Source organism: Capra hircus, chromosome 1, assembly GCF_001704415.2.
Source record: "Capra hircus breed San Clemente chromosome 1, ASM170441v1, whole genome shotgun sequence".
Taxonomy (NCBI): domain Eukaryota; kingdom Metazoa; phylum Chordata; class Mammalia; order Artiodactyla; family Bovidae; genus Capra; species Capra hircus.
In genome coordinates, this window is record NC_030808.1 from 71,700,166 (window position 1) to 71,715,579 (window position 15,414).

Here is a 15,414-nt window from a genome sequence, read left to right on the forward strand (position 1 = left end):
GCCCTGGATCTGCTCAGACCCACTGTGATGCTGGGTGAGTCACTTCCCCTCTCTGGGTCTCTAATGTCATTTGTAAAAGGGGAACAGACATCTATTCTGCCCACTTCAGTTGTCTCTTGTAAAGGATCAAAACTAGACCTGCCCCCAAGGAGGCACTCAGCCACCAGAAGGTGAATGGTAATTGTGAGGTTTTAATTCAGTTCAGTCGCTCAGTCACGTCCGACTCTGTGTGACCCCACGGACTGCAGCATGCCAGGCTTCCCTGTCCATCACAAACTCCCGGAGCTTACTCAAACTCATGTCCATCGAGTCAGTGACGCCATCCAAGCATCTCATCCTCTGCCGTCCCCTTCTCCTCCTGCCTTCAATCTTTCCCAGCATCAGGGTCTTTTCCAATGAGTCAGTTCTTCACATCAGGTTTTAATTAGTTTTGAGGTCATCTGGAGGGAAGTTGTTCTGGGTTTTTCAATCACTGGGGTAAAAATTAGAAATCAGGATGGCCTGCAGGGCAGCCTAGCAGTTCTGACTTACTCCTGGAGGTCCCAGACGCAGATGTGGCTTCTCCAGTGTCCGGTTTACTACTGATCCTGACCCACAGAATGTGACCATCTCCCTTTCCTGCCAGTTCCCAGGCGTCCATGCACATGAACAACTGCTGCATACATTTTTCCTTAATAAAATTAGGCATGGACACAAAATCTCCCAAGATATAAAAAATGAGATTCTGAAAAGCAAGTTCTGTGATGCAAAAAGCTCTTCTTGTGGAAAGGCAATGGCCATCAAGTGTCCCTCCCAGGGTTTCTGGAGGGTTTCAGCCTCCCTGCCCACCTGTCACCCACACAGGCCCTCTGGGCCTCACTCCGCACACAGTGAGCTGGGCAGGGCGTCCCTGATTGACAACACAGGGGACAAATCCCTAAGAGGTAAGCTGAATTCAATGGCTGTGAGACCCCCTCTTCTTTGGCTTTGCCTGAGCCCTGTGGCAGGTTCCAGCTGCCCAGGTTCTGCCTTCTTCTGGAACCAGACTCTATGTTTAATCCAGGAAACTACTAGAAGAGCAGGAACACTGTTTCTAAAGGGGCTCTGTGTCTTTGTGCCTGGAGTTCTTCCAAGGTGGGAAGCACTAGCCCTTTGAGACCTCAGGCTTTGGCGGAAGCTCCCAAATCGGGAGCTGAGGCCACTCCGGCTGTGAAGGAGGCAGGGCGCCCTCTAGCGGCGGGCCTGGCCCTTTCAGGGCGAGGCAGAAGGGCTGGTTTGATTTGCAGGGCTGGAACTCAGGGCCCTGTCTCAAGGTCTGCAGCTACCTAGAGAAGGGTGTTGCCTGGTTCTGGTCCAAACATGCAAGTTCTGGACAATTTCAGGGATACTATGAGTTTAGCCTTCAAAGCCAAACCCAAGAAGTGATAACACAAACTACTTATCAGTGACCTGGCTTAATTAAAAATAAGGCCATAGCTGGAAGGTGAGCAGTCAATGAAGGCCACACTAGAGTGCATACAACAGGTGTGTGTGCAAGCACCACATGAGACAGACAGGGAACCGGGACCCACCCAGGGGAGAAGATGCCACAGTGGACGCCCTATATATCACAGCTCCTGCCAAGGATGCCCCATCAGCATGCATCCCACCCTGGGCAGAACCAAGCGGATCCAAACCAGAAACAAACTACCCCTTAGCCATTGAACACCTCCACACGTTTGTCCTAAAACAGGTTGGAGAAATCTCAAATGTAAATCTCCAGAATGTTGCCACCCCCTTCACTCAGCTCTGAATCGCCGGCTGCAGGCTGCACACAGCAACACCAAGGACATGCAGAGAGGTGCACGGTGGGCACGTGGTGGGCATGGCTGAGGCAAGGAGGGTGCAGAGCTCATCCCGGATCCTCCAGTGACCGGCCCCAGAGCCACCCCGGAACATAAAATGTGAAGAGCCGCCCTGGAACATAAAACGTGAAGAGCCAGCCCAGAACATAAAACGTGAAGAGCCAGCCCGGAACATAAAACGTGAAGAGCCAGCCCGGAACATAAAATGTGAAGAGCTGCCCTGGAACATAAACCGTGAAACATTTCTACAGCAGTGGCAGGAACACACACCTTGGACCTTTATATTTTATAGAAATCAATATAAGCAAAATTGACTTATAAGCAATAAAAGGGCAATTCACATATCCCCTTTGGGCCAAAAATGCTTCATGTACAAAAGAAAAAAATACCCATTCTTTTAACTTATGAGGCTGGTTTAAGGCTCAAATTAGATATATTTTTTCAACTGGTGTTTGGCTTTAAAATATAAAGGATTTGTATTCTATTTTATAATAAATCTGTTGTTAACATAAAGATATCTACCTAAAATCTTTGTATAAAATCAACTCCAGAAAGACAGATGCACCATGTTTGCCCTGAGGTTTGGGGGCCCTGCCCACGACTCTGCACCCCAACTGAGAAGGCCTGAGCCATTCACTGGGTATGTAAATTGGGCTGGGCTACCTGCTCTAGTTAATGCTCAGACTCGTGGCGGGTCCTCCTGGGATGGGACTAATCCACCAGTGGACAAGAGGTGATGGCCCAAGCCCCTCCCCTCCCCTCCCTCCATCCTCCTCCCCCACACCCAGGGCTCCCCAGCAGAGGCCAGAGTGAAACTTGTCAGTGGATATAGATCCTGTCGGAGATGGCTCCGGGGAAGTGGGTCATGATCTGCATCCGCAGCCACCAGTAGTAGTCCATGGGGTGGTAGCGAGTGTAGGGAGTGGCGGCAGTCAGGGCGTGGGTCACAGCCTTGATGACAGGGGACGTGTCTGTGGAGCCGCTGGTGCAGTAGCTCTCCATCCTGGCGACCTTCTCATCGAAGTACTTCCTGCCGTAGTCCTGGCGCACCACCTCAGGCAGCTCCTCCCACATCTTGTTGGCGATGGCCTGGATGCGCTCAGTGCCGCCATAGAGGCTGGTGGCGGCGATGAAGTTGCCGGGTTCCACCACGCTGACCTTCACTCCCAGCGGGTGCATCTCGTAGCGCAGGCAGTCAGAGAAAGCCTCCACCCCAAACTTGGTGATGCAGTACGGGGAGCGGGCCACGTTGGCCATGCGGCCCATCATGCTGCTGATGTTAACCACGCGCCCTGTAGAGGAAGACAGCAAACACCGGCTCAGGGGCCCCGCCTGCATGGCTGGGGCTCAGCCTTCTGAACCACCCAGGGTCAGGTGGATTTCTCCTTTATAGTGGAGGCCAGCTCAGGTCAGCACCAGCATCAGCATCAGTATCCCTGGTATTTCCTGGGTAGCCAGGTGGGCCCAAGCAGGATAGGGAAGGAGAAAAGAGAAGTAGGCTTGCAGCACAGGAGGGCACAACATAAAGGGCAACAGCTCTGTCTTGCCTGCCACGTTCTCCTATTGCCAGTAACTCCAAACTGTTATTACCTGGCCTGGCTCTGTTGCCAAGCAGGCAGAAGCATGGTTCCAAACATGCCTTCAGGTCTAAGACAATAGCCTGAGCGGAGCCTCAGGCACTAGGGGAGAGGGGACCTGGAGAAGCTCTCCCACAGGCTCAGCCTGGGGGCGCTAGGAGTTGACACAGCCTCTCCCTACCCTGGAGCAGTAGGTGGAGAAGGAGCCCATCCAGCCTTACCCGGGAGGCCAGGCAGACCACAGACCCCCTTGCCCTGGGTGTGCCCCCAGTAAGTCAAGGCACGGCCCCACCAGGGCACTATGGGGAGACACCTTCCAGAAACCTCCAACTTGGAAGTCGCTGAAACGTTGGCGTTTTCTTCAAAAACCCCACAGCTGCTCTTTGGGTCCCTCCTGTCACTGCTGGGTCACTGGGACGGAGGGTATGGATCTTCCCTTTTTTGCCATATTGTTTGCTACTCTAGGGAGAAAATGTGAGCCTGGGACTTCTTAGGTGGCTTGCTTACATTTGGCTACATAACATGGTTTGGGCATTTTGTCTGTTTGGCCAATTTCTAATCTTGATTATTATTATTTTCAACTACTACCACAATTGTCTCATTTTTAAACTATGGCATAGTAACCCATAGGATGGATCTACAAACATTTACTTAAGCACACCTCTGTCAGTACGTGATGTATACACAAAGCTCTGTGCACAAGGGTGGTTATTTGTCTAGATTAAGTTCTCAGACTAGGATTACTGCTATAATCTTTTAGCCTTTGGTGTAGAATGCTGACCTCTTACCTGCTCTACTGTCTGAAAACCACACATCCCTTTCCACCCCAGGGCACCCCCACTGGCCACCATCCACAGGCCCTGTGTCACCCCTGGCGATTATGGGCTCAGCCAGTGACGGTGGTGGGTAGTGGGTGCTCTGAGACCTGTTACCATTCTGAGCGAAGATGGAAAGGCAGAGCGGGTCCAGGGGGCAGGAAGTGGGTCCCCTTCCACCTTACCTTTTGCCCTCCGGATGAGGGGGAGGAAGGCTTTCGTCACCCGAACAGTGCCCCAGAGGTTCACTTCCGCCACCTCCTTGTAGGTCTCCATGCTGGTGAACTCCACGTCTCCAAACGTTGAGATGCCCGCATTGTTAACCAGGCCCCATAAGCCTGCACCGGAGGAGACAGAACTGGGTCACCACAGGGCTCAGCCTCAGGGATCACCCAGCAGCCTGCAGCCCATCCTCCTATGCACTTTCATTCCTTTCCCCCATAACTTGGCAGCTTCTTGTCCAAGGCTCTCAAGACATGTTCTAGAGTCACCCAGGAATAACCAGAGATGGAGAGGTCTAAAGTGCCGGCTGTGACCTCCCTTCAGTCTACAGTTTCCAATTCTCATCTCGCTTCTGCCTGCAGCCACTCTCTGATCCATCACGACTCAGCCCTGCTGGCATCCCCAGCCCAGAGTTCCCCCACCCCTCACCTTACTCACTTCTACCCTCCAGTCTCATCCTGCACCCTGCACCTGTTTATTCATTCCTGCCTCTGAGCCTTTGCTTATCTTCTCCCTCTTGCCAGAAACCAGGGGAACCTCAGGAGTCTTCCAGGCCAAGTCCTCTCTGGAGAACCAGAGAAGGGACATAGCATCCAAGGTCACACAGCAAGTCAGAAGCTCAGCCAAGCCTTGATGTCAGGTCAGGCCCCAGTCCAACTCCACTCTGAGATGCTAACAACTCCTCCATCCTCTGCTCTCTGCTCTGAACCACGCACTACAGGCTAGATGTCATGTGGTCAGCTATCAATATGTCATCAGTCATCAATATGAACACTGAACACACCTGGTCTTTGCAGGTAGCAAAGACCCCTCAGCCTGTGTGATCCCACGGGCCTTAGTACATGGTCAGAGCAAACTCTCCAAGTGCACTTGGGTTGTGTTTCCTGCAAGACCAACTTGAAGGATCATCTGAGTGCACTTAGTCTGATAATTACTCGCATGAGTAGGGAGCCAGAGGACCTGAGAGGGAAGCCTGGCTTCAGCGGGACCAGTGAGGCCAGGGCAGAGCTGAACTGGGATGAGACAGTGAGGGTCAAGAGACAGCGAGGGGATGAGACAGACAGTGAGGGGACGAGACAGCGAAGGGCGAGACAGACAGCGAGGGGCGAGACAGACAGCGAGGGGCGAGACAGCGAGGGGCAGCCTTGTGCAGCGGGGCCCCCTCTGAGTTTTGTTTTTTCAGGTACAAGGACTGGACATGCTGGAACTCAGGGCAGCCGGGCCCTGCCTCTTCTCTGCGGAAACCCTCAGGGTTGAGTCTCCCGTGGTCATGAAAGTGCTCCTTCCCAAGATGTAGCCTCGGGCAGAGCTGCCTCCTGGGGGCTGTCCCCTCCTGTGGGAACTTTGGCCTGCTTCACCCCAGTTAATCACGGAAGTGAGTTTTTGTAAATGACAGAGTAATTGGTCTCTAACTGCTTTCCTTCCGTGTTACCCAAATTAAAGCTTTGGCAACTGACCTCTTGTGCTTTCTCCTTCAATTATGGAGAATTAAGAGCATTTATTAGAGAAAGGAAATTGCCGGTTAACAAAGTGCTCATGACACTCTCACCTCCACTCCCCATGGTGACCAAGCAAAAGCCACCCCCTCGTGCTCACGAGTGGCCTCACAGTGACGCAGCCACTCCCCTCCACCCCGACCCCCTGCAGACCTTCCCCTGGGAGTCACTGCCCCCTCCTCTTCCCAGGAGGAGCAGGAGGCCTCAGCAATTGTCAAGGCCGACACTTCACCCTCCACTGGCTTCCACATCATGAGCCATCCACCTATCTTTTTATGCAGCTTTCACTCCTCTCCCGTCCATGCTTCCCTCCCTTCGACAGTGTACACGTTAGATGCTCAATAAGTGTATGTCAGGTGAATGAGAATGTAAATATCAATACCATGTTTCAGATCCCAAAGAACTTTCTGTGAATCATGCCGCCCCTCACACCACTGTCTGCTCTCCTTCCCTCCATGGCCAGGCTTCTGAGAACACGAGCTACACTCTCCAGTTTCCCATTTTCCTGCCAATCTGGGTCCCAGCCCCACACTGCTCCAGGGTGTCCAGGGCATCCCCTTGCTAGGGGTACCTCTCCCACCCTCATTCCCTGCCATCTTCTCTGACCTCAGCCTGCCCCCCGGTGTGAGCGCTACTGATACCCAGACACCCGCTTCATCTCCGCTGACCCCTTCTCCCACCAGTCCTCCAGGGTCCTGTCCTACAGCAGCTGTCATGCAGTGACACGCGATGCTCAGGCAGCCCCATCTTCCTTATGCTCATGAAACTCCCCAGCTGCTTTGTGTTTGATTCATTTGGACAGTATACATGACATAAAACACATACCGCCCTTTTATCCACCTAAAAATTAATTACATCTGACTCCGATGTGAAGAAAGGTTAACTGCACTTGACCTGTGGAAGCACAGTGCTCCTGGATTTCCGCTCCGATGATGCAATAAGTAACAAGTCTGGGCACCCAGGAGATCCCTGGAGTCCTGGGTCAACATTCTGAATAGACTCACAACCTTCCTGCTGGTCTGGGTGACAGCTGCTTTCCTGTAACCGCCCCTTCGCCACCTCTGAGTAACTTCCCACGCACCCCTCAAGAGTCATGGCTCTCCCAGCCCCACCGCCTCCTCCTGATGGTCATTTTCATCCAAAGGTCCCCAACTCACCCTAACTAACCACCAAGTGCTCAAGCCTGCTTTGCTAGTAGTTTCCCTCCGCTAACAGTTTCCCTGTCATCTTTGACTCCTCCAGCCCCTTCATTTATCCCCCATCTAATGAGCCATGAGTACTTTAAAATTACCAAAAAGGAGCAAAAGGATGGCCGCTGGGCCCTGAACTAAGCACTTTGTATCCATTCAGTCACCTGATCCTATAACCAATCAATAGATACTGTATTGTCCCATGTCCAGATGAAGCAACTGGGGCTCAGAGAGGTTAAGCAACTTGTTCAACATCACCCAGCCAACCAGTGGATAGGATGGCGCAGCACCCAGGTCTGCATGAGGACATAGCTCTCGCCCTTAATCCCGTGCTGCCATTGGCTTCCTCTGCTGGGTCGCTGGAATCACTGCCTTCTTTCTGGTGTCCACAGCATTAGTTTGGGTCCCTGTTGTTGGAGAAGCTCTCCCAGGTGTCCCTGTCAGTTGCTCTCCTGCCCCATCCTGATCCGACCCGCTCCACCAGGCTTTCCTCAGCCAGCCACTTCCTGCTCCTCTGCTTCCCTTTGGAGTGGGATGTGCGAGCCTCCTTTTCCACACTTGTCACCCACTGCCCGCCAAGGACTCTGCCCTCTCTGGGCCTAGACAGTCTGTCTCTCTTCTGATACCATGGCCCCTCCTGCCTCCAAGGTGTCCTAACTCTGCTCAGCCGCCCTGACCCTCAGCCTGAGTGCAGCTTCTGTTGAAGTGCTCCTGCTGTGGTTGGATCGAGCTGTGAGCCTCACAGATGGCCCACATGGCCACATGGTTGAAGGTACAAACCCAAGCTCACACCACTAGTAAGATGCTAAGCCCAGAGCAACTGCAGCCTTCTCACTCCCAGACTGAGTACGCCCCAGATGTAGGGACCTCCCTGACCATGGCATAATGTCCCCAGTGTTATAACCGATCCTCATAGGTCTGGCCGTGAAGCCACTGACTTCCATTTTGCCCAACTACAAACTTCCTCTGCCAGCTCATATCCTTTCAGGTGCTCAGCACACTACCAAACATACAGTAAGCACTCAATAAATGTTTACTGAATGCAAGGTAAGGGGTGGTTTCAAGATCAGGCCATGCCCACAGCCTGCAGGATGGTCCACTTGCTTGGCCTTTCCCTATGGTGGTGGAGGAAGGCCTGGTCACAGGCTCTGGATGGCCGGTCCCTCAGGTCCCTGTGGGGGAGCAAAGGGGCTGGTGGCAGAAGGCTCACCAGCTCTAACCTGATAATCTCCTTCATCTTACCACCACCGCTGGCTCTCCTGGCTTTGGCAGCAACTGTTCCACAGAGCCAGGGTGAAGGGCATCAAACTCGCCATCAAAATGTGATGACTCTCCATCAAAATGTGCCTTCCACGCTGCGGGAACTGGGGGTGGGGGTGGGAAGAATGGACTGTCTCCTGGAAGGTTCCTGCTGAGGTGGATGGGTGTGCGTGTGTGTGCTAAGTCACTTCAGTTGTGTTCGATTATTTGAGACCCGTGGACTGTAGCCCACCAGGCTCCTCTGTCCATGGGATTTTCTAGGCAAAAATACTGGAGTGGGTTGCCATTTCCTTTTCCAGGGGATCTTCCCAACCCAGGGATCGAACCCATGTCTTTAATGTCTCCTACTTTGGCAGGCAGCTTCTTGACCACTAGCGCCATCTGGGAAGTCAAGGTGAGTGGCAGGAGTGAGTCAAAAGTGGCCACAGGCTTAGGGAAGGCATCTGGTCCGCAGCTCAGGGAGGGCGCCATCTGGTGGTCAAAGACAGTATCGCCTGAGAGGGAGGCAGGGAATTTGCACTGTGTAACCTGAGTCGCATCGGAAAAAGACTCTGATGCCGGAGGGATTGGGGGCAGGAGGAGAAAGGGATGACCGAGGATGAGATGGCTGGATGGCATCACCGACTCGATGGACGTGAATCTGAGTGAACTCCGGGAGTTGGTGATAGACAGGGAGGCCTGGCGTGCTGCGATTCATGGGGTCACAAAGAGTCGGACACGACTGAGTGACTGAACTGAACTGAACCCAGAAAAACGGGGCTTCCCTGGTGGCTCTGTGGTAAAGAATCTGCCTGTCAATGCAGAAGATGAGGGTTTAAGCCCTTGTCAGAAAGATCCAGGGGTCAGAAAGATCCCCTGGAGAAAGAAATGGCAACCCACTCCAGCACTCTTGCTTGGGAAATCCCACGGACAGAGGAACCTGGTGGGCTAGAGTTCAGGGATGTAGCCCAGGGGGGGTCGCAAGAGTCTGACACAGCTCAGTGACTTAATAATAAACAATAACAGCCCAGCAAGAGACATCCATGAGGGGCTGGCGGTGGGTGAGAGGGGGCCGAAGGGAGGGAAAATGGGAGAGACCTGGGCCGCCACATGGATGACAGATTCATTTTCTTTTTCAAATCTAAAAAATCTTCAAATCTTTTTTTTCCAAAAAATGCAGTACTGGTTAATTAAGGTGATGGTGAGTGGTTTAACAACCCTTGCAGGAATGCGTCATGTAGAAAAAAGGAACAGGGAAAGGTTTCTGCACCAGGATTGGTGCTGGGATTTGGCCCAATCCAAGGGCAGCGGGGAGCCTGGGTCCTCCCCGGCTTGCCCAGTCAGGCTAACTGGGCAGACTAGTGTTGGGATAGAGCTGATTCCGTCTTGGTGGCTGAGGACAAGGACCAGGGTCCTGAGCTGCCCCCATCCCCAGTGTAGCCCTGTTCTGTGCTCAGTTCTACCCTGACACTTCCTTTCCATGGCCGTTTTATCACCACAAACCCACAGGCTGTGATGAAGTCAGTTTATGGTGCTGACTGCAGCTGTTTTCCAGCCTAATCATTTATGAAGGAGACCCAGAGAAGGCAGGCAGGGGGAGGATTTACCACCGGGGAGGAGGCGAGGCAAGCTGTACCTTCCAAGCTGGTAATCATCCCAGTGGGACCCATCCTGCCTTTGCTTAATGGGGGCAGGAGTCTTGGCTCTGCCTGTTCATTACTAAACAGATGTTCAGTGAGTTCTGGGACTCACGGGCCTCTCCTCAGAGAGCAGAGGGGCCTGGGACTGGCCTGCTGTGGGGGTGGGGGTGGCCCTGGGCTGACAGGGTGATGTATCAGTGACAGCTTCTCTGACAGCCTCACAGCATGGGAGCCCCTGGGGTCACCACTGGGGGATGACAGCATCTCCACCCGACTGATAAATGCTCAGCAGCGCGGCCAGCACTGGCCCAGGTCACCCACCCACTTGCCAGCTCCCTACCACCGACTGAAGTAATGGCTCAGGAGAGCTGCCCCACCCCACTCGGCAGGATGGCAGAGGGCTGAATAAGGCACCCCCTTTTTGCCTGGGCTGACAGGAAGCTCGAAGGTAAATGTCCTGGGAGAAGTGACGGAACCAGAATGCAGCACCGCCCCACTGCAGGAGCCGTGTCCCCTCCCCTCTGCTACACGACAGAGCCTCTCCCACCAAGGTCCTCCGTGGCCTGGACCGGGAGGGCACTCGAGTTCTTATGATTCAGAATTTCCTACAGCATGTGACCCTGTTGGCGATGGGCCCCCAACTTTCTGTTCCCCTAGCTTCTGGGGCACTGCGCCAAACCTCCCTGAGAGTTGTCTTTCTCTTCTCTGGCCCCACATTGCTTCTATTCCCCAGGAGTTCCTCCTTGCATCTCCTCCACTCCTAGTCTCACTTCCAACCATGCACACCTGATTTCCAGCCCACAGACTTCCGGGGAAGGGGGTGTGTGCACAGGCATGGCAGCATCTCCCATCCCTCGGCTGCTCCTCCAGTGCGGGGCAGCAGCTGTCCAGGATATAGACCTCTCGCCTCTCCCTCACCCCCACACACAAAGCCCAGCCGCTCTGTCTCCGCAATACTCCCTGAATCTGGTGCCTCCTCTTTTCCAACACCCAGTGTGCTAATTCAGGAGGCTGACACTCACGCTCTCCCTTTAAGCCCCGCTCCACACTGCCACCACCATCCCCAGACTACAAGTCTGAGCAGGTCATTCCTCACAGCAAAGCCCCTTCAGTGGCTCCCCTTGCCCTCAAGAGAGCAGCCACGCTCCTTCACGTGGGCCCCAAGCCCTGCACGACCTCCCTGCCTGACCTCATGTGCTGCCAACACAACCGCCAGCCTGACTGACTGGCTGCCGGTCAGCACAGCCTGTGTGCTCCCCACCACTGTTCACGCTCTCCCTCCCACTTGGAATGCCTGTCCTGTGCTCTGCCAACCTGCCCTGGCTGACCCTCCCCCAACCCACCCCAAGACCAGGCTATGTCCCTCTGTCCCATGTTGCACTCTGAGAGGGGATATGGAGATTATCTGGGTCAACTCCCCAGTGAACTGTGAGGTCCCTGGGGTCAGGGGCTGTGTCTTGGCCATCTTTGTGTCCCTGGCATCAGCCCAGCACCCAGAGCTGCACTCAGTGAGGACTGGCTGGGTTGGTCTGTATGGCCTCCGTGCAGTGTGAAATTTAACCTATTTCCTCCACTGTGCAGCAGGAAGAAGAGCCCAAACAAGAGAGATAGCTGTCTTTTGGCAGGATGTTAGCATATGGAAGGGGGTGTTTGGGGAGGGTCCCCTCAGAACAGCCAGCCCAGGTGCCACCCCCACTGCCCCAAGGCGCCCTTACCTTTCTCAGGGTCCTCCAGGCTGGAACGGATGACCTCTGCTGCTTTATCCACCTCTTCACTTTTGCAGACGTTGAGCTGGACAGTTCTTAAGCGATCACTCTTCATGCTGTCCAGCTCTTTGACCCCATCACTCCCTTTGTCCTGGGGAGAAGAGAGGAGCTGCCACACCCGCCTCCTTCCCACCCAGCCTGCGGGATGAGGACCAGGGCCAAGGCAGGGAACTGCCCCCAGTCCCAACCAAAGCCTGGCACTTACACACAGCTTATTAACAGCCACAGGGGGTGGTCTTTGGGGACCCACCTGGGCCTGCTCCACCAGTAAATGGTTCTAGTCAACCCCTGAGCAAGCTGGCACATCAAATACCAAACTAAGTGCCTCAGACACAAGCCCCCAAAGCCCCCTGGCAGGATGCTATCTCCTAGCAGAGGTCACAAACCCAGTACAGACCGGGGCCAGGCATGTGGGGATCAGACAGTGGGGAGGATGGAGCTCAGGAACGGAGCACATGCCTTCTCAACCTGCCAGCTGTTGTCCATGTGGGTACGCAATCCCAGGGCTGCCAGACGCTTAGATTTTTAAGCTAGTAACTAGGATCTCTTAAAGTTTCAAGTGGTAGAAAAATTACCCTTAAAAAAAAAAAAAACCCACTGCATGCCAAAGCACACCCACAGCTGCATGTGACCAGCAGGTTGCCAGTCGGTCACCTCTGTTCTAAGCCGAGAGCCAGTCACACCATCTTGACCAGAGCCAGACTGCAACTGCAGTTGGGTCACGAACCAGGCTCTGTGCACTCAGGTGCATCCCTTAAGAGGGGCCCAGTTTTTCCAGACACCACTATTTCCAAGGGCATCGCCACCTGCACTGACCTGCTCGGGTTAATGGCATGAGGAAATCGCTTTAAAAAAAAAACCTTCCTAAATGACAAAGCACTATGCAAATGTCTTGGGCCTCTATCATGTTCAAGCACTGGGCTAATAACACAGACATGAAAATAAATAACAGCCTCTGTTCTCAAAGAGTCACATTTTAAGGAAGGAGGCAGCTATGTGAGCAGACAAGACTGGGCAACTATGCTGCATGAAAGCTTGTGGGAGGCAGGAGGCTGCCCAGAAAGTGGGGCGGTCAGGGAAGGTCCTCCGAAAGCAGTGCTAGCCGAGGACATGAACCAGAGGGATACCGGGGGACCAGGCACTTCCTGAAGAGGATGACTCCGGTCCTACCATAAGCCACTGAAGGCACAGCAGAGGTAGAGGAGGTGGTGGGATGCGAGGCTGGAGAGTCAGGCAAGGGCCTGCTTGGGGGCAGCGGAGAGCACATGCAGCATCTGAGTAAAGCAGACGTCACTTATTGTTTATTGTGCTTCTCAATGCTGTTTGAAGTGCATTATCTCATTAGTCCTCCCAATCCAGAGCAGGGTGTATTACCATACTGCCTACATTCTATGACACACACTTTTTCACCATAGGGGTGAGCTACAATCAATGTGAAAATGAGACACTGTCAGTCATAATTTGACCGGCAGTGACTTTTCTCAGTGGCCCACAGAACAGTGATGCATCTTAGGAGAGGACAGGAGTAGCTGCCAGAAGATGAAGGGACAGAGAGATGCCTCACTGTTCCATGGACCACTGAGAAAAGTCACTCAGCCGAGGGCTGGCCTGGGCTACATCTGGTACTGAAACAAACATCCCCAGCAAGGCCGGAGCAGGGAGCATGAGGATGGCTGTGGGGGAAAGTTCTCTACAAGATGTGCTGAGTGTCATCAGTGGTTTGAACCAGGAGGCCCCTAACCCCAGGCCTGAAGAACCCACATCATGAATGTCAGAGGGACCGAGAAGAGAATGGGGGAGGCTCTCTATCACATTGGACCACCAGGGCTGGAGAGGACTGGAGAGGATAGTCTCTCTGGAGAGGACTTGGGAGAACAGGATGGCAGGGGGCCCACTTGTCCTGTGCAGCCCAGAAAACAGAATCAGGGCAGGGAAATCAAATGCAGCTCAAGACAAGGAGTGACTTTTACAGTCTGGAAATGGCATGGGCTACCCTGGAGGTGTTCAGACAATAAGGGTGGATGTGGGGTCTGTCGGGATGGGAGAGCACGTTACAGAGAAAACTCAGGCATCAGGCAGGACATCAGGCTGACCCCCTTCTAATATCTCTTCCACCCCTAAACTGCCAACTTCTCCAGGGAGCCTCCCCAGAGGCCCTGGAAGACTCAGAGGCATGGCTCCCTGAGCCTCTGCCCTGCCTGGCATCAGGAACACCAGATACATCAGAGTCACCACTGCACAGAGCAGCCAGGGTGAGGCCTGCTTTGCCCAAGACTTGGCCCTGCGAACCCCTGGATGTGCCGGTCTTCCTAATCGACATGGTGCTCCAGCTCCGGGGAGCAGACAGGTCTGAGCGCCTGCTGCCGTCGCCCCGGGGTCCACCAGAGAAGAACTGTCCGGACGCCGTCTTCAAGTCCAGAGGCTGGAGGGGCTGCTCACAGACACCTCTCTTTCCCACGGACGGCAGACGGGCACTAGGAAAACACCTATCTTGTTTTAATTCAGTCTTTGTATCGGGGCTCCTCAAAAGCCCCTCAGGATAGAGTCTGCATGGCCCAAGTCTCCGAGGGCCACTGACGTCTGCTCCAATAGAACGATTCCAGCTGAGATGACCAGGCGCTGAGTGCTCTTCCTCCTCTGACCTCTGTTAACCCTGCCGCCATTGTGCAACAAACAACTCTTGAGCCCCACCCTGGACCTCTCCTGCGCCTCTCGCCAGCATCAGGCCCCTGCATCCCGGGGGAGAGCCCCACCCCACTCTGGGTTAGGGTGGCCCCCAATCCAGGTTAGGGTGCCCACAGGAACATAGTTTGGCTGCTTGACAGCTAAGAGCCTTCTCACAGAGAAAACCACAGCTTCCAGCTCAGCCTTCAGGCCCCCAGGAGAGAAGCCCCACCCTCCCACCTTCTCCTGAAGCCCCCTCTCCACTCTGCCCCCCGCCCCGCCATCCCATGTCCTCTTCCGCCTCTGAGCAGCCTCCACGTCCGGCTTCCCTGACTGTCAGTTGGCCTCCAGCTGTTCAAAGGAGCCTTTTCCCAACCCCCTCAGCCCGCAGCCCGCAGCCCGCAGCCCGAAGCCCTTGGCAGTGTGTCCCCTTCTGGAGCCTCCCGTCCCAGGGCCCAGGCTGCACTGTCCAGATCATTCCACCTTCTCCCTCCAGGGTTTCTGTGTGTGTCCACGTCTGTCTTGCTGCTTAGGGACAAGCATTTGGTCCTTCAGTGTTGGTGCCTGAGTAACCAGTTTCTTGATAAATCCACTTCTTTCATAATCCCTTTAAACTACATCTGTAAGCTATTTTTCCACCCCTGGACGAACATTCAGGCAGACTTGTAACTTTTTACCAGACTTGTCTGGTAACTTTTGCATTCATTCCCAGATTAACAGAGAACTTTTTTGTTTTGGCAGAGAGTCTGGTTCAGTCTACTGATCCACTAACTCCAGTACAGCCTGGCTTGAATGCCCAAACCCTCAAACTTATATCCAGCTTAGAGCCTGCCTTGACCCAGGCCTGGCAGGGTAGGGTGTGGGGGCGGGGTGCCAACGAGCAGGGCTGGAAGCTGGGCGTCTCACTCTTTTCGAGCTCGTCCTTGTCTCCTGTTCCTTAGTCTCTGACCCTTTCAGACTTGGATGCAGGGACGGCCAATGA

General features: G+C 54.0%; 1 protein-coding gene across 2 annotated transcripts in view; it reads right to left on the reverse strand.

The window, feature by feature from the left end:
* BDH1 (3-hydroxybutyrate dehydrogenase, type 1) overlaps window positions 2,078–15,414 on the reverse strand; it is a 37,064-nt gene continuing 23,727 nt past the window's right edge. For both annotated transcript variants that reach the window (XM_018046459.1, XM_018046468.1), the window contains exons 5-7: window positions 11,718–11,859; window positions 4,401–4,553; window positions 2,078–3,115 (exon numbers count right to left, since the gene is read on the reverse strand). In XM_018046459.1, the coding sequence (XP_017901948.1) occupies window positions 2,643–3,115; window positions 4,401–4,553; window positions 11,718–11,859 (768 nt within the window). In that variant the 3' untranslated portion in view covers window positions 2,078–2,642. The remainder of the gene's footprint in view (window positions 3,116–4,400; window positions 4,554–11,717; window positions 11,860–15,414) is intronic.